At 41.1% G+C, this 23490-nt stretch overlaps 1 protein-coding gene across 1 annotated transcript in view; it reads right to left on the bottom strand.

The window, feature by feature from the left end:
• Positions 1 to 22587, bottom strand: part of LOC149795267 (uncharacterized) — an 80960-nt gene extending 58373 nt beyond the window's left edge. Inside the window, exon 1 of the mRNA XM_089964069.1 lies at positions 22501 to 22587. Within this exon, the coding sequence (XP_089820195.1) occupies positions 22501 to 22512 (12 nt within the window). The 5' untranslated portion in view covers positions 22513 to 22587. The remainder of the gene's footprint in view (positions 1 to 22500) is intronic.
• Positions 22588 to 23490: the final 903 nt, after the last annotated feature.

Raw genomic sequence — 23490 nt, 5'->3', positions numbered from 1 at the left:
AATGACAGAAATGGCTAAAGGGTATTTTCCACACTTTTTCAATACCGAAGCCAATCAACATGCCGTTCTACCCCATTTGCCTGAGGCTCACTATTACGACCCCGACAACATGCGTTCCGAACAACGAGAAGCTTTCTACGCTTGGTACCAGGCTCACGCCTCAGACCCTTTTGACTTTCATTTTTGACATTTTACGTCGATGCTGTGGAAAATTTCGAGAACTGTTCATGGAACACGGAGGGGTCGATCCTTTGAAAGAAGCTTGCACCATTGCCAAAGCGTGTTCCTTAGTGTACCGGCAACGATTCATGCCTGAAAACACCGTGGCTGTCATCAGTCCTCAATCGACCAACTTTGTCAAACGTCAATACTCGGTCAAAGCCCTGCGTTGGTTACATTACTTGTGCGACAAAGAAGACAAATGGATTCAGCATGTCCGCAACGGAGGGGCCGAAAAGACCATCGGAACGCATTCGGTCGATGGTTGGGACTTAGAAAACCCCAAGATCGTGTACGAGTTTAACGGTTGCTTATTTCACGGATGTCCCGTCTGTTACCCTGATCGTAACACTAAAAATCAGTTTTTACATCGAACCATGGAAGACTTGTACCAGGCCACTTGTCAGCGACGCCTAAAGTTAGAACAGGAAGGATACCAAGTGGTGGAAATGTGCGAACACGAATACGATCACCGTTTGAAAACCGATCCCGAGTTTAAATGCACCATGGAAGGTTATCAATTCATGGACCCCCTGAATCCGAGGGATAGTTTGTACGGAGGAAGGACTAATGCCACCTGTTTACTGTACCAAGTCGACGAAGAGAAAGGAGAAGAAATCAAATACTTGGACGTGTGTTCGCTGTATCCCTACGTGTGCAAATATTGTCGCTTTCCTGCAGGGCACCCACAATTGTTAACGGAACACATCGACCTGAAAAACATTCGACAATACGAAGGCTTGATCAAATGTAAAGTTTTGCCACCCACCGACTTGTACCATCCCGTGCAACGTCACCATTGTCAAGACAAACGGATGTTTCCTTTGTGCCGTACTTGTGCCGAAACGTGCAACCAAGACCAGCCTTGTCAGCACACCCAGGAAGAACGTGCCTTGACGGGGACGTGGGTCAGCGTAGAATTGTTCAAAGCTCTGGATATGGGATACCAACTGTTAGAAGTGTAAGAAAATTGTCACTTTCCCAAAACACAACAATACCAAAAGGGTGACCCCAGCCAGAAAAGGCGTTTTCGCTGACTACGTGGATGCCTTTTTGAAACTGAAGCAAGAAGCCAGTGGCTGTCCTTCCTGGTGTCACACTCCCAAAGACCAAAAGACATTCGAAGAGAAATACTGGGCACAAGAAGGCATTACTTTAGACCACATCGAGAAAAACGAAGGCAGGCGATCGTTTGCCAAAGTGATGTTAAATTGCTTGTGGGGTAAAATGGCACAACGACCGTGTTTACCCAAGACGGAATATTTGACAGAACCTTCCCGCTACTTCCAGATGATTCACGACAAAACCAAATACATGAAACACGTGGACGTCGTTCGCGAGGATTTGATCTTAGTCAATTACGAAGAAGATCTGGACTTTGTAGAAGCCGACCCCTTTGGAAATGTCATCATTGCGGCTTACGTGACAGCTCATGCTCGCTTAAAATTGTACGAAGCTTTAGAACTGTTAGGGGAACGTGTCCTGTACTTTGACACGGACAGTTGCATTTACATCGATCACCCGAGTCAACAGCACCCTGACATCGAAGGAGATCATTTAGGAGCCTGGACAGACGAGCACCCCGACGACAAGATTCTAAGTTTCGCCAGTGGCGGTCCTAAAAATTACGGCTACGAATACCGGGACAAACAAGGAGAAGTGCACACGAAGTGTAAAGTGAAAGGATTGACTCTGAATTATCGTACCAGTCGAGTGGTGAACTTTGGGGTATTGAAAGAAGCCTTACACTCTGGAAAAGATGACCACTTTAAAGTGACCACCTATCAGCCAACAAGATTGTACGTTTACCCACTCACCACATAGTCAGCCAACCCTTGAAAAAAGTCTATCAAATCGTGTACCAGAAGCGAGTGCGGCTTCCCAACCACTTTACTTTGCCGTATGGACATGTCGGTATAAAACATTGGTTGTAAGAGGATAGCCACCCACCAGAACGATGACTTCGCCACAGCAAGAATCGAGTGAGAAACCCGATGAGAACTCCAGGTTCAAACCCCACCATTTTCCGGTCTTCTTGCCTGACTATTGTGATTGTGCCCGTCGATTGGACACGTTTAAAAAATGGCCTACGGATAGGGAAGGATTCCCTACTTCGAATGTTTTAGCTAGAACAGGATTTGTCTACTTGGGACCTGAGACTGGATTGGGATACAAAGTACAGTGTTTCAGTTGCGGCCTGAAGTTACGAATGGATCTATGTATCTATAAAGATTCAGCTATTCTGGAACATACTCGATGGTCGCCGCACTGCCATTACCTTTCTATGGCCTTTCCACCCATTACACTACGGTACAATTATGACGGCACCTTAGAGACGGTACCTTCCAAAACAAGACATAAAAAAGGAACGATGTACAAGCTTGAGACTTCATTGCGACTAGTATAAAAAGGAACCCGAGGCAAGATCGATAGTTCATTGTGACTACCAAGACCAAACGAACAAGATGAATCTTTTGAAAGAGACATCGTTCCAGTTTGGGGATTGTAAAAAGTTTTACCTTCCCCTAGTGTGACTAATATTGGATGGATAAGACCCATGCATTGCGACGGAAAATGTCCGGAAGGAAACTGCAAGTGTCCATGCGGTTACCATTGTAATTGCGTAACGGAGTTTGCAGACGAGTGCGATTGTGAGCCTTGCGATGGGAGCGATGCTGTACGTTGTGACCTTAGCGATGCCGTAAAGCATCATGGGAACTTTGTTCTCACTACCCCTATCATGGAAAGTGATGCTGTGCGTGTCAAACCTGAGGCATGCAAAATCGATATCCCTGGTCATCGTGGACACTTTATTTGGTTTCATGGTCAATGTGGATGTCAACCTTCACGTCTACCACCCTACGGATGTCATCAACCCTGAGCAAACTCCTGTCCATGTTACCCTTCCCTCATCGAAACGAACCTGTGAAAGACGAATATTCGTTCCCTGTGCGTTTGTCGGAATACTGCGACTTTGAAAGTCGTCTTCAATCGTTCAAAGGAAAATGGCCTAAGTATCTGGGAGGACCGACCACCGAAGAATTAGCCAGAGCCGGATTTTTCTACTTGGGCGAAGCGGATAAAGTCAAGTGCCTCAGTTGCGGTGTGTCACTTCACCACTGGGAACCACAAGATTCGGCCTACCTAGAACATGCTCGATGGTCACCGAATTGTCATTACTTACCCTTAGTGGGACCGAGACATTGAAGTAACTTGCCATGTCGTTGAAGAAGAAGAAACCAGATTGGCTAGGAGTCAAATGTTGGACATCACCGAGACCAGTATTTAAACTTCATTTCAAAAACGATATTGAATCATTACCTAAAGAACTGCAAGAGAAGATTTACAGGGAAGTTTGGCAGGGGCTTGCCAGAGTGAAATCTCAATGGGTAACTGTAGAACTTTTGTGTCGAGAAATTCACAAGAGGAAAGTGAAAAAAGTCAACCAATGTGTTAGATTTCTCTGGGTCAAGTGTGCATTAATCCTATTATATCACTCTAGACCGTTTACATCAAAAGATTTCAATGAGATTCTTGGACGTTACCCTGAATGGCAGTGGTCAGAAATTACTTACTATGTGGATTACTTTTGCTCTAGGAGAAGATTGTGAATTGTACTGACTGACCTATTCATGGATACTTTACAAGAGAACATTCGAGGTTTGCCTGTGGAGTTGAGAGAAAGGATTTACCGAGAACTGGTCAAAATACAAGTGAAACGTAAAGAACAATTGCATCCGTTACGTCACCAGATGTTTAACTACTGGTACGTGAATGGTATAAGAGAACTGATTCGTCAGAAATTGTTGCAGTGGTCAGACCTTGTTCAACACTTCCAGGTCGCCAATGATCGACATGTTTGTGATTTTGGTTGCTTCGAGATTCACCTAGAGCAACACATTGAGGAAGACAAGTTAAAGGATTACCAACATATTTTACGTGGAATCTACTTAGAGGAAGAGGAAAGTTCTAATCGAACTCTGAAGTTTAGGTTACAGTTTGGAGCATTTAAATTTCCAACTGGAGAACGAAGACCTCTGGGTAGAAAGTACGTGTATTGCTTCCGAAACAAAGAGGGTATAAAAACAGGTTGCCATGCCAAGACTTGTATCACATGTGATTGAACAGATTCCGTGGAAGGAACTCAATGACCATATTCAAACCGTGGATCATTGCCATCACTTATTACAAGAACTGTTTCCGTTCAATTTGGGTCGACAAGTGGTGTGTGTCTTAGTGACTTGTTTTCTGGGATTTCGTTTACCAGCCGATTCCTTGTGGACTCTTTACGAACAGTACTTACCACCCCAATGGCCTTAAATGGTCACGAAAAACTCCTTTTGCTCAAAGCCTTGCGTTTTCATCTGGATACTTCTCGACCTCTACAGGAAAAAAAGATTCGTCAACTTTTACCTACCGAAGACGTGTATGACGATGTGTGTGTAGCTTGTGACTTACACCCCCATTGGACAGATGTACGTGCCTGGAAAAAAAGGGGTTTTGAGGCTTGGACCCAAGAAGTGGCCCAGTATGCACGAGAGTTGTTCAAGCAAAAAAATAACTTTTCAACCTGTGTTAGTGACAGTACCAAAAGACCTCGTCACTCAGGATAGGACTATCGTGAACATGCCTGAATGACCCTTTCGGGAGGACACTTGTGTGACCTTACCCCCTATAGAACTGGTGAGAACATTACCCAAAACATGTTGTACAGAAACTTGTTTTTATTCCACGTTGATGGTTTTCATGTGCCTTTTATCGTTGTACTTAAGCCATTGGCTTTTATGTATTTTTGTCTTTCGTGTTCATGTTTAAATCATTCAATAAACGTGTCCTGAAAAAAGTATAAAAACTCTTGTCTTGTCTGTTTTCGTGTCACAAGTGACATTCCTAACACTATGGCTACCTCTGGTGTCTCTGCTCCCTCTTCCTCCACTGTCAAAGTCATCGACGAACACTTAGATCGTGCCAGTTGGGAGGCTTTGTATCTTCGCCATCCCTTTAACATGCTCATTGCTGGACCAAACAGAATTTGTCAAACGTTTGATGGAACATAAACATCATTTGATCGATCGGCCACCTCAACGCATCGTGTTGTGTTACAAAGAGTGGCAATCGGCGTACAGCCTCTTGCGAGAAAGTCAAGGCGATTCCATCGTGTTTGTGGAAGGCATTCCCAAAGAAGACGACGGAATCGTCTCTGACTCCCGTCAAACCCATTTGGTCATTTTCGACGACATGTTAGGAGAAGACAAAGAAGAAATTAAACCGTGGTTTACGCGCAAAAGGCATCATCGTAATGCCAGTGTCGTTTACATCACTCAAAATTTGTTTCAACAAAGTAAAGCCCATCGCACCATCAGTCTCAATGCACATTACGTGGTCTTGTTTAAAAGCCCTCGAGATAAATCGCAAGTGCAAGTCTTAGCCAAACAGTTAGGTACGCCTTGGCTGACTCAGGCGTACGACGATGCCACTCAAACTCCACACGCTTATTTACTCGTCGATTTGAAACCTACTACCCCCGATGATTTGCGATTTCGTACCCAATTGTTTCACCACTGGTGTCAAGACGGAGGGTCTGTCCTGTATACGTCTCCGTCCTCGACTTAACCCCTACAAAAAAATTCTATAAAAACGTCAGACACTTTTCGTCAGTAGCATCTTCCCGTCAAATTGATTCGTTCCTTGTATGGCATCAGTCGAGACAAAAATCCACAAATACGGGCTCGTGTCTTAGAAGCTAGTCTCAAAGAAGTCTTACGATGGTTCATAGTGACAGCACGTCAATTACTGCAAGGGATCATTCAGATTCCTCATCAAACCAAACGCTTTTTTGATCGAAACAAAGTCGCTTTGACACAAATGGCCGATCCCCGCATCGACACTCAAACCAAAAAACAAATCATTTTGAAACCTGGAGGGAGCGGTACTCTAGGAGGGGTCATCATTCGCTCTCTCTTAAGATGGGATCCTAATGCTCCCAAACTTCTCCCCAAGAAAAAAGTCAAACGAAGCTCCAAGAAGAAGAAAAAGAGCCACGGTGTCAAGACCAGGACCCAAGGAGACCCGTGTCTCCAAGAACTTCTCCAGTGGCGGGACCCTCCTCTTACCAGTCACCACCTCGGAAAAAGAAAAGCCCCCAGACAAAGAAACAGGGAAAAAGTCCCCAGAAAAAGAAAGCCCCACAGAAAACAAGTCGCAAGAGAGGCACTTCGGCCAGGACGCAACCTTACACTCACAAACCACGACCTGCAACGGCGGTGACCGTGTCTCCGGTAGCCTCAGGTTCATTCACTTCTCCGTTGATGACACCAAGAACTGAAAAGTACTTGGAGACGTTGATCACACCAAGAACTTCTCCGTTGATGACCCCAAGAACTTCCCCAGTGGCAGGACCCTCCAATTTAGCGGCAGTGGCCGCTGCTCACAAAGTACCCGCTCCCAAAATCAAAGTTCAAGAAAGATCGGGCATGTTACAAAGTTTACTGTATTTGTCCAAGCAAGAACTGGCTCGATTTAGTCCGTTACGTACCCCTGCACGACGTGTCATGCCTGTCCTCAAGTTGATACGACGTAAAGACAATCAGTGGCGACGCGTTCCAGTATAAAATAGGTCTGTGACCAAGTAGGGGTATCAGTGGTTTTGGTGCTTCTGAAGACTCAAAGATGTCACCTTCCAGAAAACATCTCTCTTCTAAACAACCCTAAGGAAAGAAAAGGAAAGGACTGCCTCTTCGTTTAGTCAACCATGGGGACATGTTATCTGTCCTGTCCAAAGCTTCTCCACCTCTACGAAAAAACCCATTCAATCAGCCTCCAAAGAGGTCATCGATACCGTGTGCGAATGTTGTTTGAATGTCTTGAAAGGTACGATCCCTTTGCCCAAACACCAAAAATAATGCTTAGGCAAACATCGTCACGTTCTTCGCCAAATGGTTCAAAAGAAAATTCCCATCGGACAAAAGGAGAAGATGTTGGTCCAACGTGGAGGAATTTTACCCCTCTTGTTAGTCCCATTGCTGAAAGGAGTCTTGGGAACCATGATGGGAGGACTGGTGGGGGCAAGATAAAAAAGCCCTCTGGAGTCCCAAGATCTCAGAATTGACCCCTGATATCCCACGGAAGGACGAAAACTAGCTTTAGTGCCTTACAAACGATGGATGGAATACCATCGTTGGCAAGACCAACGCACCCCGCATTTACCTCCCAATCCCAATTTGAGCGAGATGTCCCATTTACAACACGAATTGCAGTCCTCGATGGATCGCCAAGATTTGTATGAAGCAGAAAAATCGCAAAAGTACGGTCAACTCTTGCAACGACTGCAACTCTTTCAGCAGAAAGCTTTAGACGAAACAGCTCTTTCCCACTCTGAAAGATTTTAAGACCTTGATGAAAAGTCCAGCACCATCACCACTACCACCACTACCAGTGACCAAGACAGAAAAAGGAGAAGAAGAACAAGAAGGGTTTCAAACTCTACCAGAAAAAGTGCGCAAGTTAACAACACCTCCTACCTCCAGAATTGGATGGATTAAAAAGATGATGACTACCCCTTCTTCATCAGAAGAGAAAAAGAAGGTGAAGACAGAAGTGAAACAAGAACCGATATCCCCCGCTCAGACATCCTCCTCTTCGACACCTATCGCTGGTCGCACACGTAAAGCATTACAATCTAAGAAAATACCCCACGAGAAAACGAGTAGCATCCTCCAAGAGTGGGTGCCTTATTAACAAAAAAAATGGAAAAATTGTTAGCCAGCATTTACTACGATCCATCCCATCCTGCAGGTTACGGAGGAGTTCAAAAATTGTATCGTGCTGCCAAAATTCGACTGAAAAGTCTCCGTTTACCTCAAGTGCAACGATGGTTACAAGAACAAGCTACCTACACTTTACACAAACCCATTTGACGCAAGTTTGCCAGAAGTCGCACCCGAGTGGAAGGCATCCATCATCAATGGCAAGCTGATTTAGCCGATGTCTCTCATTTGGCCAGCTACAATCGTGGCTACAAATATTTGTTTTGTGTCATTGACGTCTTTTCCAAATTTGCCTGGGTTGTGCCCTTGACTTCCAAATCGAGCCACGAGTTAGTGCGAGCCCTGCAACGGGTTTTGAAACAAAGCGGTCGTCACCCTCTTCGATGGCAAACGGACAAAGGCACCGAATTTCTGAATCAAGCTTTCCAAAAAGAATTAAAGAAACGTGACATTCATTTTTTAACCAAGTAACCAAAGCCAGCATCGTGGAACGTTTTCAACGCATTTTGAAAGAACGCATGTGGAAATATTTTACGCATCACCACACTCTGAAGTACATCGACATCTTACCATACCTGGTGCAAGCGTACAACCAATCTTACCATCGAAGCATTGGACGTGCCGCGCAAAAGGTGACTCCCGAGAACGAAGTGCTGGTGTCTGATCGCCTGTTTGCTACAACCCCGACAAGAGCTGTCCCCAAGAAAAGTGGAGTGTTGGTCATAGGAGATTGGGTACGCATTGGCAAAACCAAACGCACTTTCGACAAAGGTTACTTACCTAACTGGACCAACGAATTGTTTCGTGTCACTGGACGAGTGCATGGCCGTCATCCTGCCGTCTATAAATTGGAAGACATGAACGGAGAAGTGCTCAAAGTAACGTTTTATTTACCCGAGTTACAACGTGTCACCAAAAAAGAAGACGACGTGTACGACATCGAAAGCATTCTCGAACGCAGAACCCGTAAAGTAGGCAAACGACGTGTCAAAGAAGTCAAAGTACGTTAGAAAGGATATCCACCCAGTTTTGATTCTTGGATCGACGCTTCACAAGTCATCGACTATAAAAAGAAGTGACCATCATGCCCTTTCACACAGACACAGCTACGGCGACCACTCATTCAACCAGTTCTTCTCTGCAAGATTTACAAAAACAACCCTTGTGGGTGTGATGTGGAGAACGTGTGCGTAAAACGCAAATCGTCTTTTTCTGCCAAATCTTCGTGGTTTATTGTATCATCGGGGCAGCCATTGCCAATTTGAGTTTGAACAAGGAGACAAACAATTGTGGACCATTTTATTGAGCAGTTGCATCGGTTACCTGCTTCCCAATCCCTCCCTAAAGTTCACCTCGAACGCAAACAACGGGAACCTTGTGTCCAGTGCCATTGCCAGTCACCACTCCAACAACAATAACAACCCCATTTTGGGTGGAGACACTCCTCTGACTTCCAGTAACCCCTCAGACAGCAACAGAACTCTGGAATTATGAGTCACCCTAACCAATTTTACTTAACCTTACCCAGTGACAGTTCCATGGAGGTGTTTCCCAACAACACGTTGTGCTGTTACACGGCCAAATTACCTCAGGCCATCCAATTAGATCAAGAAGCCCATTGGGAAGTGGCTTTAGTGGAAATCATTCACCCGACCCAAGTCCTCAATGTCCTTCCCAATCAAAACAAATTTGAGGTGGAAGTTCATGACGAGCAAATGCAACAGTACTTGGATACCTATGGCAAATATGATAAGAAAACCCCTGGCACAAAAGTCAAAAGTGGACCACCTATCACTTGTTCATTCCTCCAGGCTATTATTTTAGTGGTCAACATTTAGTGAGCACCATAGCTTCCAGGTTTAATGTCGTGTTTCTTAAAGCTTTGGAGAGTGTCAAAAAAAAGTGTCACCCTGGAATACCACAAAGTAGCTCGTCGCTTCCTAATGAAATTTCCCGATGGGGGTAAAATCATGTCCATTTTATTTTGTCCTGAATTGTTTGCCATGTTGGGCGGGGACATGGAGACAAGGAAGAAAGTAGAACAAGGAAAAGACGAATTACCAGTCATTTCGACAACGATTCTTTTGCCAAGTTTTTTCGTACCCCGGTAGAACTGAACCAAGGACTGAATTTGATCTTTGTGTACTCCGATGTGGTGGAGTACAACGTGGTGGGACACACCTCCGTACCGTTACTGCGTGTCATTCCTTTCAAAGTGAATTCTGCCACGGCCGCTGACGAGGAAGGTGGAAACACTTATCACGTACAACGCGAATTTGTACATCCTCATTATTTGCCTGTCAGTAAGTCGTATTTGGACAAGGTCAACATTGCTATAAAAGGAGATCTGGGACAAAATATTCCATTCACCAAAGGAAAAGTCACGGTGAAACTCCATTTTCGAAAACGGTTCTCTCACGAGTTGTAAGTCATGTATCCAGTGTACCGAGGGGTTGCTCGACAGCGAGGACACGGTTTCGGAGATATGTTAAAATCGGCCTTTCATTCGGTGGCTCCGATTTTGAAACTGATGGTGACACGCGGATTGCAAGCTTTGAAAGATGCCGCACTGACGCAAGGCAAAGAATTTCTCCGAAATGTCATCATCGACAAACAAAATCCAAAAGAAGCCTTCATGAGGGCAGGCAAAAATGTCTTGCTGCAAACGGGTAAAGACCTTTTGGGCCAACGAGAAACACCTATAAATGCCCTGAACGCTACCGAGTCAGGCATTCCCGCTTTGAAGCCACGGCAAGGACACGGTAGAAAGAGACGACGAAGAAAACACCCTTTCACCAGACTTCACACTTCTAAAGCTAGAAAGGCAAAGAAAAGAAGAACCGTCCGAGACTTAGACGTTTTCGATTATTAAAGTATTGAGAAACAGAAAAAAATGATGCACCGAGAGTCTTGCGCCTGTTCCAAGTCGGAACTGGATCTGTTTGCCATGTCACCCACCATGATGACGATGCAAGAATCCCAATGGGTGGAATTTCACCCCGTCTCCTCTTTGACGGATTCAGCTCCCATCGAGTTTGAAATCAAAGGTCAGCCCGAAGATTACATCGATCTGAATAGCAGTTACCTGTACTTGAAAGTGAAAGTGATCGAACCACCCAACACTGCCCTAGACAACGATGATATAGTAGCTCCCGTCAATAATTTCATGCATTCCTTGTTCAGCGAAGTGGACTTGTACTTGAATAATAAACTAGTCAGCAGCAGCATGGATACCTACCCTTACCGAGCGTACCTGGAAAATCTCTTGACGTACGGAAAAGAAGCCAAGAACACTCATCTGGATGCTTGCGTGGTATGGAAACCTGACAAAGCAACTAAGTTCGACAGCATTACAGTTATTGGGGATGCTACAGATTCAACGGGATTTGTAGAACGACGAACGAAAATTGCACTAAGTCGCACTTTAGAACTGATGGATCGCTTGCATCTAGACATGTGGTTACAAGAGAAGTATTTGCTCAACGGTGTGGATATCCGTCTGAGACTGAATCGTAGCAGTGCCGCTTTCCATTTGATGGCTGCTGCTGATGCCACTTACAAAACCAAAATCGAAGAAGCCAGACTCTACGTGCGACGTGTGGAAGTGTTGCCTAAAGTAGGAAACGACATCAGTCACACGTTGAGCAGGCCGACCGCCAAGTATCCGATACGTCGTGTGGAAGTGAAAACGTTCACCATTCCCGCTGGACAGCGATCCATGATCGAAGATCATCTGTTCCAAGGACAGCTACCCAAACGTTTGATTATTGGTATCGTCAAGAATTCAGCCTTCAACGGAACCTACACTGAAAATCCTTTCCAGTTTCAACATTACAATGTGTCCAAGATTGAAGTCAGTCGCGATGGCAAGGCCTTGTGTACCAGGCCTTTCGAACCTAAGTTTGGTGACAGGAATTGCTTGAGGTCGTACTTGTCCCTGTACGAAGCTACCGGACAGTTAGGGACCAACACCAGTCACGGTATTTCGTACGAGGAATATGCAGGAGGCTATGCTTTGTGGGTTTTTGATTTCACTCCTGACCAAGGCAGCGACAAGGGACATTTTCACCCTATAAAATCCGGCCAGATTCCTTATCTAACTTCAGTTTGCAGAACCTTTGCCCGTAAATAGCACGGTGAACGTCATCCTGTATGCCGAATTCGATAATACAAGAGAAATCAACAGTTTAAGAGAAGTCATTCTAGATTATTAGAAGCCATGGAAGACTGTTATCCCTCTTTACAAAGTGGAGAAACTTTGGAGATGGAATGTGAGGAGACTGTGGAAGAAGAAGAATCCCAAGACAATGACAAAGAAGTTACCATGATGAAGTCAAGATGGCCAGAACAAGAAGCCCATTTAGTCTCCTGTTTTGCTACAGTCCTGGCAGATAAAATGAAAGAATTGATCAAGGAAGAGTGCTATGGATGTCACAACGATCATCCCAGTCAAATTCAACACGACAAATGTCTGATGTTGAGTCAAGAAGAAAAGTTGGACGAATATCTGGACAAAGCTTGGGGTCTCATCGAGATAGAATTCGTGTTGAATGAGTGGTATAAAGGCTTGGATAAACATTCTTCTCCTCCATTAACGTCTCTGGAGTGCCGTCGCATCGAATCTCTCTTTGACCAGAGTAAGAAGTCGGAGCTAAACGCCTTTTACTTGTCAGACATTTTCAAGCAAAAAGTCAGGATAAAATTGATCACTTATCATTACCTGTGAAGAAGAAAAAAACCATACAAATAAATGGATACCTGGGAACTTTATTACGTTTTGAAACACAGTTCGTATACTGCTTCTTGGAATCCTGTCGTATATGCTAAAGATGAACTCCCTCATCGCAAACCTCAAGACCATCAAGCTTATGTGATCAACACGGACGACAGTCATCTCCCAGGAACCCACTGGGTAGCCGTCTACTTTCCTCAAGAAGGATGTGTGGAATATTTTGATTCGTATGGATTGCCTCCTTTGGAAGACGATATCATTGACTTTATGAGAAGAAATGCTCAGACCACACGATTCAATAATGTGAAATTACAAGGCATAGATTCCTTGGTGTGTGGAAAATATTGTGTGTATTCTCTGCATCATCGCAGCCGGGGATATTCCTTAGAACATTTAGTGACTCATTTTGATCCTCGTTCTTCTTCTAGAAACGATGTGAAAGTAGATCGATGGTTTTGTGACCATTATACTTATCTTTCGTCTCAAGCTAGGAAACGTAGTGTCCATCAATGGCCTAATGACTTCCAACAGTGGAAATCAAAATTTCATTCACAACGTTGTAACCCTGTCCAAAATAGTGTTAATTGAAATAATGTTTGTGATTTTAAAAAAAAATGTTTGATGTTACATTGAATGGTTAATGTTAAAAATGTTACAGTTGTTTGTTAGTGTTAAGTGATTTTGAATAAAAAATGTTGTGTTTGAAAAACAAATGTCTTTGTCATTTGTTTTGCTATAGGTATCCTGATTCATGCTGTTTGACTTCTCTCTATCCCTCCCATAACACTCATTGAACGTTCCGACTCGAAAACCGTGTAGGGATGTTTTCCTTCACGTCCGTGCTTTGACCATAAAACCGGGGGTAGTCTCCAGTCTAACCATCCATTGTCGACTCATCCTCCTACGAAGATGTGCTCCAGACTAGCTAAGCTAAACGAAGCTACGTGAATTTGCATAGGGTCAGACACAGTCTGATACCGAAGCCTGAAGAGATAGAGAACGTGAGAATGTTAAAAGTCACTGAAGACATGATAGAAGAGCTCTTCAGAGATAAATTAACAGGGAGAAAGAAGAATGGACAGAGAAGTACAGAGTTCGGAAACAGCAGAGAGAGCAGCAACAGCAACAAAAGCAGCAGCAGCAACCTGAACCTGACAGAGGCTTTGTCGACTGTCGTATCGATACCAAAGAGTTCTTCTTCTCTTTCCAAAGAAGCAGACCTTATTCTGGGAGAAAGCCTATTGTCAGATGAGGCCGCAATCTTAGAACCTAAAAGATGGCCATAGCTTCAAGTTCACACACAAAAAAAACAGCCCTTTTCAGGGCTACCCAAACCTCTAGAAAAGAGATAACAATCGATTGCCTATAATAAGTTCAAAAAATAAAAGTGCGTGTATAAGCACATGAATTGTTTATCTTGCTTAGAAAGTGTGTGTATAAGTATCTTATTTAAGTGGCTTGTCAACATTTTTTAGAATAGTGATGGGTAGTATAAAAAATGAGTGAGTGTTTCTTTTAGGTCAGCGCGTTGTTTGGCCATGATCTAGGTAATATAAATTTTGGGTCTAGGGGGATGTTTTCCTTCACGTCCGCGCGTTTTAAGTGATGATCTAGGTAATATAAGATTTGAGTCTTAGGGGATGTTTTCCTTCACGTCCGCGCTTTTCCTATAAATTGAAAACCGCTAGGCAGTCTAGCTACCCTTGTTGATTGATCAACACTACAAAATGAGCAGAAGGCTAACGAAACTTCTTGAACTTCATGTTCACCTGAAAGATGCCAGGCTCATACTGAATGAGCTGGCTGCAGAGGCTATAGTGGAAGAAGGAAGGATGAAAGAGGAGGAGAGAAGAAAAAAAGAAGAGGATGAAAAGGAGAGAGGAATGGTTGTACCACAGCCACAACAAGGAAATTTCAGAATCCCAGAGACAGAAGATTGGGATTCTGAAGCCACTCATCCCGCCTCTGCACTCACAGCGAAAAGAGTGAAAGGAGACTGGAGTAGAAGATGCGTTTGCGGTGCCAGACCGGGGAGGTGCAACTACTAACAGGTGTCTGTGGAGTTGTAAAAAAAAACAGCCCTTTTCAGGGCTACCCCATACTCTAGAAAAGAAATAGTAATCGATTTGCCAATGTGTGTATGTACAGTAGTGTGAATATAAACACTGACTCTTTTTCCCTAGTGTGAGTGTATGTGTTTGTGTTTGTAAAAGCTCACGTAGGTTTGTGTGGATGGTAGATTATTGGGTTTTTTAATCACTCACGTACGTTTGTGTGGATAGTAGATTTTGGTTTGATTTTAATGCTTTGCGTGTGTGGATGGTAGATTTTGGGTTTAATTTTGCTGCTTAGCGTGTGTGGATAGTATAGTTTGGGTATTGTAAGCACTAACGTACGTTTGTGTGGATAATAGATTATTGGGTTTGATTTTAATGCTTTGCGTGTGTGGATAGTAGATTTTGGGTTTGTTTATTGCTGCTTCGCGTATGTGGATAGTAGATAATATGAGATGAGAAACGTAGGGAATGTTTTCATTCACGTCCGCGCTTTTTAAGTGATGATCTAGGTAATATAAGTTTTGTCTTGGGGATGTTTTCCTTCACATCCGTGCTTTTCATATAAAGCCCATAACGTTGGTAGTTCGCTCCATTCTACGGAATAAGCCAGGAAGAAGATGACAGCAGTAACAGCCTTGTTTAACCAGTTGAAGGATATTTGGTATTGGATAGTGGATGGAGCCTATGTAGTGGAAAGGATTGAACGTGAATGGAAGCATGAAGTTACCAGGGATTTTGTCAGAAGGCAAGTGACAAACCTGAAATTAGCTATGGATCTGGTGAAAGAGATGATAGAAGAAGAAGTAAAAAGACTAAGAGGCTTTATAGATCCAGAGTATGTAAAGATTGGTCACTTGAAAGAAGCCATGGATAATGTGATAGAAGTAAGGTGCTTTTTGGAAGACGTAATGGAATGGACAGAGTGATCCTTTGTCAAAAAAGGCCTGGACCAGCTTAAGAAATCGGAAGAACTTATGAGAAAAGTGATGGAGGAAGAAGTCATGAAGATCAAAGACAAGTGGAATAAAGAACGAAACGATAAGGAAAACTTAATGGAAAAAGAGGCCTTTGAAAAGCTCAACAACAATTGGATCATAATATAAGAGAAATTCAGAGCGATAGGTCATCCAGACTGGATGCCAGAGAAGGAGAAGAAGAAGAAATGAATGATGGAAAAAGTGAGAACTTGGTGGAAGAAGTGGAGGAAATAAAAGAAGATGATGATGAAACCAAAGGCCCTTTTCAGGGCCCCTCATAGGTCTCGAAAAGACATTACCTTTCGTGCCTACCTTTTTTAAATAGAGACCCCTCCCTGTTTAAATTTCCCATGTTCAATTTCCATAGACCCATAAGGTCGGGACCGTATTAAAATAGGGTCCCGACCCTCTTCCATTTCCCCTTGACGCTAAACAGGCCCACCATGTTCAATTTCCCTTGACGCTAGACAGGCCCACAATATATTCCCATGTTCAGTTCCCCTTGACGCTAGACAGGCCCACAATCTATTCCCATGTTCATTTCCCCTTGACGCTAGCCAGGCCCACAATCTATTCCCATGTTAAATTCCCCTTGACGCCAGAGTGCCGGGACAGTTTTCCCCCATGTTAAATTTACATAAACGCCAGAGTGCCGGGACCCTGTTTTTAATGGTAAGTCCCATTGACGCTAGGGTGCCCCTATTCACTACTATGGTTAATTGTTCAATTAAAGATGCCTTTTAGAAGGAAAATGGGATACATCTATTATAAATCAAAAGAGAAGGAGGAAACTGCATTGCCAGTAATAAGTGTTCAGTCCCTTGCCATGACAACAAGAAACACAGTACACCACAATAATTCATGCTGACGTCAACAATATGAATCTTAAAATTAATGTTAATCTAGGCAAACGTTTTGTCCCAACTAGCTTCCGGCATTGATACTTGGAAATATTGTAGGAAACATTACTTATTCAGCAACTATATGTACACAAACAAGATGTTGAAATAAACAAACTTCCAATTCAGTGACACTGTACAGATATCTTAAGTTTATTGGCTGAAACTTTACCGTTGTTTTAAATATCTTTAATACATTTTGCGTTTAATTATTCAAGAACATTAAAGTCGTATATTATGCCTATTTCTGAAAGGATTAAATACAAAATGGTGTACCCCCGTCATGCAAACGTAGTAGTCACTACGTGACAATATTTTATTTAAACTAGTGAAACTTGAGATCATATTTTATACAAAATTCCTGAGTCAATAACATCGCATCCCATTTCATTTTTGTACGAACCAATTCCAAATGAACAGAATCACACAAAAGAAATAAAGAGTTATTTGAATCTCATGAAACCATTTTATGATTCAAACACTCTTATGATGTTTGTATTATTTTGATGTGCATGATTTTGTTTCCGACATAATATATATGACAGGCTATTTCAATATTAGTGATATATTGAACAAAATGGTGTTTCTTGTCTTCTTTGCAGCATTTTGTTTAATATTTGTATTCCGTTATAATAGCCCAAGTTTCCTCTGACCTTTCCTGTCCCGTGTGAGACATGTCGAGAGTTAATTTGGAATGGGGAGATAAGATAGCAGCCTATTGAAATCATATAATGAGCCGATACCACGCGCCAAATATATATGCTAGTTTATTTACACAGAAGCTAACATACATAAGTAACTTTGTGACGAAACATACCTGTTTGAAATCTATTAATATATAATTTAGCTTTCCCGTATTAACAATTAAAACATATCGCCTCTTTAGTAAGTCCACAGTGCAACCTAAATTACCAGCTTGGAAACTCGAATACGTAGACTACGAGATTTGGCAGTCATGTGAATTAACAACGTTGCATCTCTTAAATCAAAACCTTTCAAACTGTTGGATATTTTATTCAGAAATCGGGCTTAGTAAAGTTATAAATTATGTTTTCCTTTTATGTCTGAAAAGATAAATAGCATATATTTTCGGACATGTAGGCTTCTGTACACATATCTAACGATATTATTGTAATGTTCCGAGTCGAATGAAAGGCGAGTTTGATCCGGCAAAGAGATATGTTGGAGCTGTCGAACTGAAATTCCTTTCACCGTTACAAAACACAATACAAATATGTTTTTGTATTTATTACATTTCCAAACTTTCACATTTTCCAAGTATTTATACTGCTTTGATGAATTTTACAGCACATTGGGATTTATATATGTTCTATTTTGTGCATCGAGTGTACATTGATGAAAACATATGTTCTTGTTGGCATGTTTAATTCAGAAATATGGATTGAAATCAGCTCAGGTTGTGCGGTATAATCGAATATATTTTCCCGTGCCTTCGATTGATTTACCATAAGTTCGTTCAATAGTATAAGAATTGTAGTTTGATACCACAGTCCACGACTATGATCGATTATTTCTATCACAAATGACTTCGACCTCGCTGCACATGCCATGAGCGTACGAGAAATGACCCGCGCAAACAAACACTAGATCGCTCGACTTTCTTAACGCGGTTAGAAGCGTAACCAATGGTAGTATTCACGTTGGTTATTGTGGGCTAGAATCACAGATGCACGCTTGTGCCAAAACCCTCAGTGGAGACACGTTATAGGTAGGGAGCTGCAGTGCTGTGATCTCGCATGCAGATCAATATGCACATGTAACTATTTACTCGGCTTTTGCTGCCTGAAATTCAAGTACTTGTTTTGTGTCACTGGTTTCTTGGTTTCATTTCAGTGCACAGTCGTCGGCGGTTTCCCATATCAATCAAAATCTTATCGATCTCGTTAATTCTAAGTGTTTTATCTTATATGGCTACATCTTTGTAATTTTTCTGAGACATCTTTGATCGGCCTTGAGAATTTTTTAATATACGCGTGCTTATCAGTGCAGGCCTAGGGATATTATTTTGCCAATGCCACCCATGATAATGATTACTACCGATATAGCTCCGACAGCAAATCCAACTGGTTACTGTTGGTGGTTACTGTAGTCACAATTCCATCAAAACCAATGTCAACGGTAGTCTCAGCGGTGATTCCGAAAATAGTTTCTAGGAACATAAACGCGTTTGCATTTCGGGAGTAAAACAGTTTTCGTTACAATTTCGTTTCAATTTTATCTCGCAGCTTTTGATTTCCTTCAATTGTTTTCTCAGGTCGGTATTATTGGTGGCCCGTCACAGTTCTATTAATACTGTCATTGTCAAGTGCGAATGGTCGACATTCTGACCCTGTTCGAGTGCACAACGTTCACGTACTTCTAACCAATTAGCCAATTTTATTGGTTCAACTGCAAAACAATTATATAAAATACCTACCTAAGGAAATTATAAGTCTCCGGTGATTGTGCGTTCTTTGGGGTCTGGCACCGCGTTTATATAAAACCATACTAATTATGCATATACTTTGTGCCAGAAAAGATTCTTCTCGCTTTCGTCAGAGATCTGTTACGCGGACGAGTACGTCCTTGATGAATAACAGTCTGGATCTTTATTTTTTGTTTGAAAAGTTAATGTTGTTTTAACTCAATCGATGGGTAATATAAATGGTGTGAACTTCATTTGAATTCCACTCATCCCATGGCCAGATTTGCAATCATTAAATTGGTAAATCTTTGGAGGTAAAAAAACATTGATATAATAAGAATGGATAAGAAACTGGCCAACATATACTACAATCCCTACGGTTATTGAAAGAACAAATACGCATTCTGATAGATAGCGAACGCGATGAATGTTATCCGCGGCGTAACCAGAGTGTGGCTGAATCAACAAGCACTGTGGCAGATTGACCTACCTGAGTAAAACAAAATTTTCCTTAGATGGTTTAATGTGAGGATCCCCAACCAAAACCACCACATTTACGCCTTGTTTCTCCTGCATGATCTGGTACGCTGACACATATACAAATACACGACGTATTTGGCAGCAGGTAAAAGGACCAACAAAATACCATCATTTGTCGCATCATTATCTTGTAAGTGGGTGTCACGGTTTAGGTCCGTCATAGCAGTTTTGAATAATGAAACAAGTATGATTCGGTTAAAACCCGCTGATGCGATACGTCAAAAGACTGTGGCGGCATTTGATCATGCTCTCCAGTTCAGAACACCTGTTGCAGAATAGCTCTATCTGATCTCACACTTGACCTTTATCCGGGACTCACCGACTATATGGACCCTTTTCTTTAAGCGTTCGCTACAAAGGTATCTGGGGCCCCTAGTGGCCGAGTGATCTAAAGCGCTCTCCGTTACCGATCACTGCCATCTCACCTCTGTCTGCGTGGGTTCGAGTCTAGGATTCGGCCAATGTGGGTATTTGAGAAAGTTTGCCAGTAGCTTCTCGTGGGTCGGTGGTTCTTCCCGGGGTTTTCCCTGGTTCTTCCTCCACCATTAATACTGGCCGCCATGCATAGCCTATCGTGTGCTGAAAAATGGCGTTAAACCCTACAACAACAACAATAACAGCAAAGGTAGCTACAAAATTCCGATTTTTGATCATGAAGACAGAAATTAATTGCAACTTAGTTTCATTCTTAAACAAGGAGTGGTTGAAGTTCAGTGTCCTGTAAATACCCGGAGCTACGGCATCTTTAGTCCAAAACCGTTTTTGTAACTGATATTATTTTACAATTCATGTTCTGATAATATTAATGAAGACTAACTTGATTCTATATCAAAACTGTATCTAGGACCATTTTATTGGGTTTGTTTGTCTCTGTTAATCTTATGAATGAGATTTGACTATGTTTGTTTACCTGTTTACATTTGCGAATTACACAAGATATCTGTAAAACACATTTTGGATACTAAGTAATGATATTACATTAGGATTTTCAAACACAGTTCCTTGAAAGCTAAAAGGTGTTTAACCGTCAAGGTTACACTGAAGTTTTCATTGTAAATCCAACGTCATAAACTCTGTCTCAAGGCAAAGAAATTCAGTGGGTTTGCTGCTTGAAAGTTGGATCAACGTTTACAATAAACCCTTTTTCACTTCGACCCTATTTTTGTTTTTCATAAATGTGCGAAAAAGAATACTTCAGTGTAAGATAAGAAATTCTACCTTCGGAACCTATTGTTACTGACATCCGGTATATCCTTCTGCCTGATGCAATATTTTGACCCGAGGGTAGAATCATCCTATCCACATTGATGCATTACATGAGTCTAATAATCTAAACGGGTATGTTTTGAAATATTTAACTGATATTTTGTTACTTTTGGTAAAGAAAATTATCGCACTATCATGCCTGTGACAGACTTCAGTGGTGCCTATCAACCTATGGCTCAAAAGCTTAACTATTTGTAGTCACCATTGCACATCAAAACGACAGCAACTTCAGCAGAACTTTGCTGGCAAATAAAGAAGAAATAATTTGCTCATTAATGAAGTTATATGTAAAGCTAATGCGCACAATCTTACAAACACATACACACACCACACATATCCACACATATACACACACACACACACACACACACACATATATATATATATATATATATATATATATATATATATATATATATATATATATCCTTTCATTATCTATTTTTCAGGCCGAAATATTCTATGTGCATTGATTCGTTTGTCCGTTATGTGTCAATGGGATTAACGACTGCATTACAACATCGATAAAAGAAACTAATTTTAGGAGAGCGAGTTTTTACAAAATTAGATTTGATGTATAATTCTTTAAGTTGCATATTTTGTAATATGAATAAAATTTTCATACTAAAATTAAGATATTTTGATTGGTCTTAACATATGTCTAGTCCATATTTGCGAGCATTGCGGAAGTTAGGCTAGGATACTACAGCATCCACAAGAAACGGTTTAACAGACTTAAATGCGTAGCATCATTAAACAAATTTTTAAATGATTCTGAATTTATTTGAAAGGATTTACGCTTCTGTTTTTGTTTCTTCTGTAACCAGAAGTGAATTGCATTTTATTGAGAACATCACAATCTATTTAGGTTAATTATGCTGTAGTCTAATTCCAACAGTTATTTAATTTCAGTTGAAATAAAAACTAATCAATCAGTTCAAACCGCAATTTAAATAATTTTATTACAATACCTTTATCAAGAATTGTTCATAAAAATGTGTACATTGAGCGTACTATAGTGCATGTGTAATATCTAGCAATAGAAACAAATCATATAAGTTCAGTCACTGGCAATTTTCATGATTCATGCGAAGAACTTATTATAAAAGCTTTATGCTTCAAACCTGCTTTTTGTTGTTTGCTGTTCATTTGTATGCATTCTTGACATAACATTTTATTGATTATATAAATGTATATCTGAGGGACATCGGTTTGGAGACATTTTAAGACTTATCTACTCTGATGAGGAGAGGGAGAGAAAGGGTGGTGAGAGTGAGAGAGATAGTGAAAACAAGAAGAAAAATTAGACCTTAATTTGGAAATGCGTGTCTGAGTAACATGTGTGTAAGGAATATAATGATATATTTAGCAAAATAAAAAGATGTTCCAAAATATATATCGCTATTGTGGCGATAGAAGTGCTGTCGTCGCTATTGAGATATCATGTTTATACAGCTTAAACCAGAAGAAAATCAAGTAACAGAATTTTGAAAATAATTACAAACTAAATATGAAATGAATATTATTGAAGAAAAGAAGAAATGGAGGAATAGTCAATAAGGTGTTAAATTTTACAGCGATTAAATAGAAAATATTTTGATAGCAAAAGTTCAGATTACCTGAAGGTTCATTTCTGAAGGATTCTTTTCGCAAACTAACTTAATAATAAGCCGATCGACCGTCAAATTTTAAACTGCATTTAAAATTGCGAGATTTATTCTTATACTATTGCGGCTCAATGCACAATTATGTTTGCAACGCGACCGTTTTAGATGTTTTGATGTGTCAGGATAACATTAGAAAATATGTATCCGGAGGTGAAATTAGCTTTAAACATACCCCTAGGTAGAAAAGATATAGTCAAAAAAGTAGTCAAACAGGAAAATGATAATGAATAGAAGGACAACAAAGACAGCATTAATAAAATGAAAGGAAAGTATATGTCCAAATAAACTATTGAAGTAGTGAACGCATTTTTGTGGCCCTACGAACGAAAATAAAAACCTGTTGATTTGCATTCTGTACCTCCTCTTCCAAAATTATAACCTTGCGTCCTTTATTTTGATACTGAAAAAATGCGCAATTATGATTATATATAAACCTATGCGAACCGTAAAAAATGAATAAAGCAGATAGGTTGCTTTTTTGGTTGTTTGCTGCAAAGCAGATAGGTTGCTTTTTTTTGGTTGTTTGCTGCTAATCGTGCATCTTAACCAGACTGGTCAAAATGTAAACAATTCAAGTCTGTACCAGCTATAAAAGACAAGGACTCCAGAGCTTACAACTGGTTATAGTCTGGAACTGAGGTAATGGCAGTGTATGATTTGTTTTGAATTGTTTGATATATATATATATATATATATATATATATATATATATATATATATATATATATATATATATATATATATATATATATATATATAGCCACTATGCTTTTTAATGATGTATTGATGCTGCAGCATCTGATTCTGTTTTCAGTAGTTTATATTTTGTCATTGCCATCAGCATAAACACTATCTAACAGTGTATGTTTTTAGTTTTGAATCAATCCAGTTATCCATAGTTTGAGATAGGGCAGTATTCTCCAGCTCTAAATGTCAAGCATC

Source organism: Sinohyriopsis cumingii, chromosome 7 (genome assembly GCF_028554795.1).
Source record: "Sinohyriopsis cumingii isolate HCF-2022 chromosome 7, ASM2855479v2, whole genome shotgun sequence".
In the NCBI taxonomy this organism is placed as follows: domain Eukaryota; kingdom Metazoa; phylum Mollusca; class Bivalvia; order Unionida; family Unionidae; genus Sinohyriopsis; species Sinohyriopsis cumingii.
This window is presented reverse-complemented; position numbering and strand designations above follow the sequence as displayed.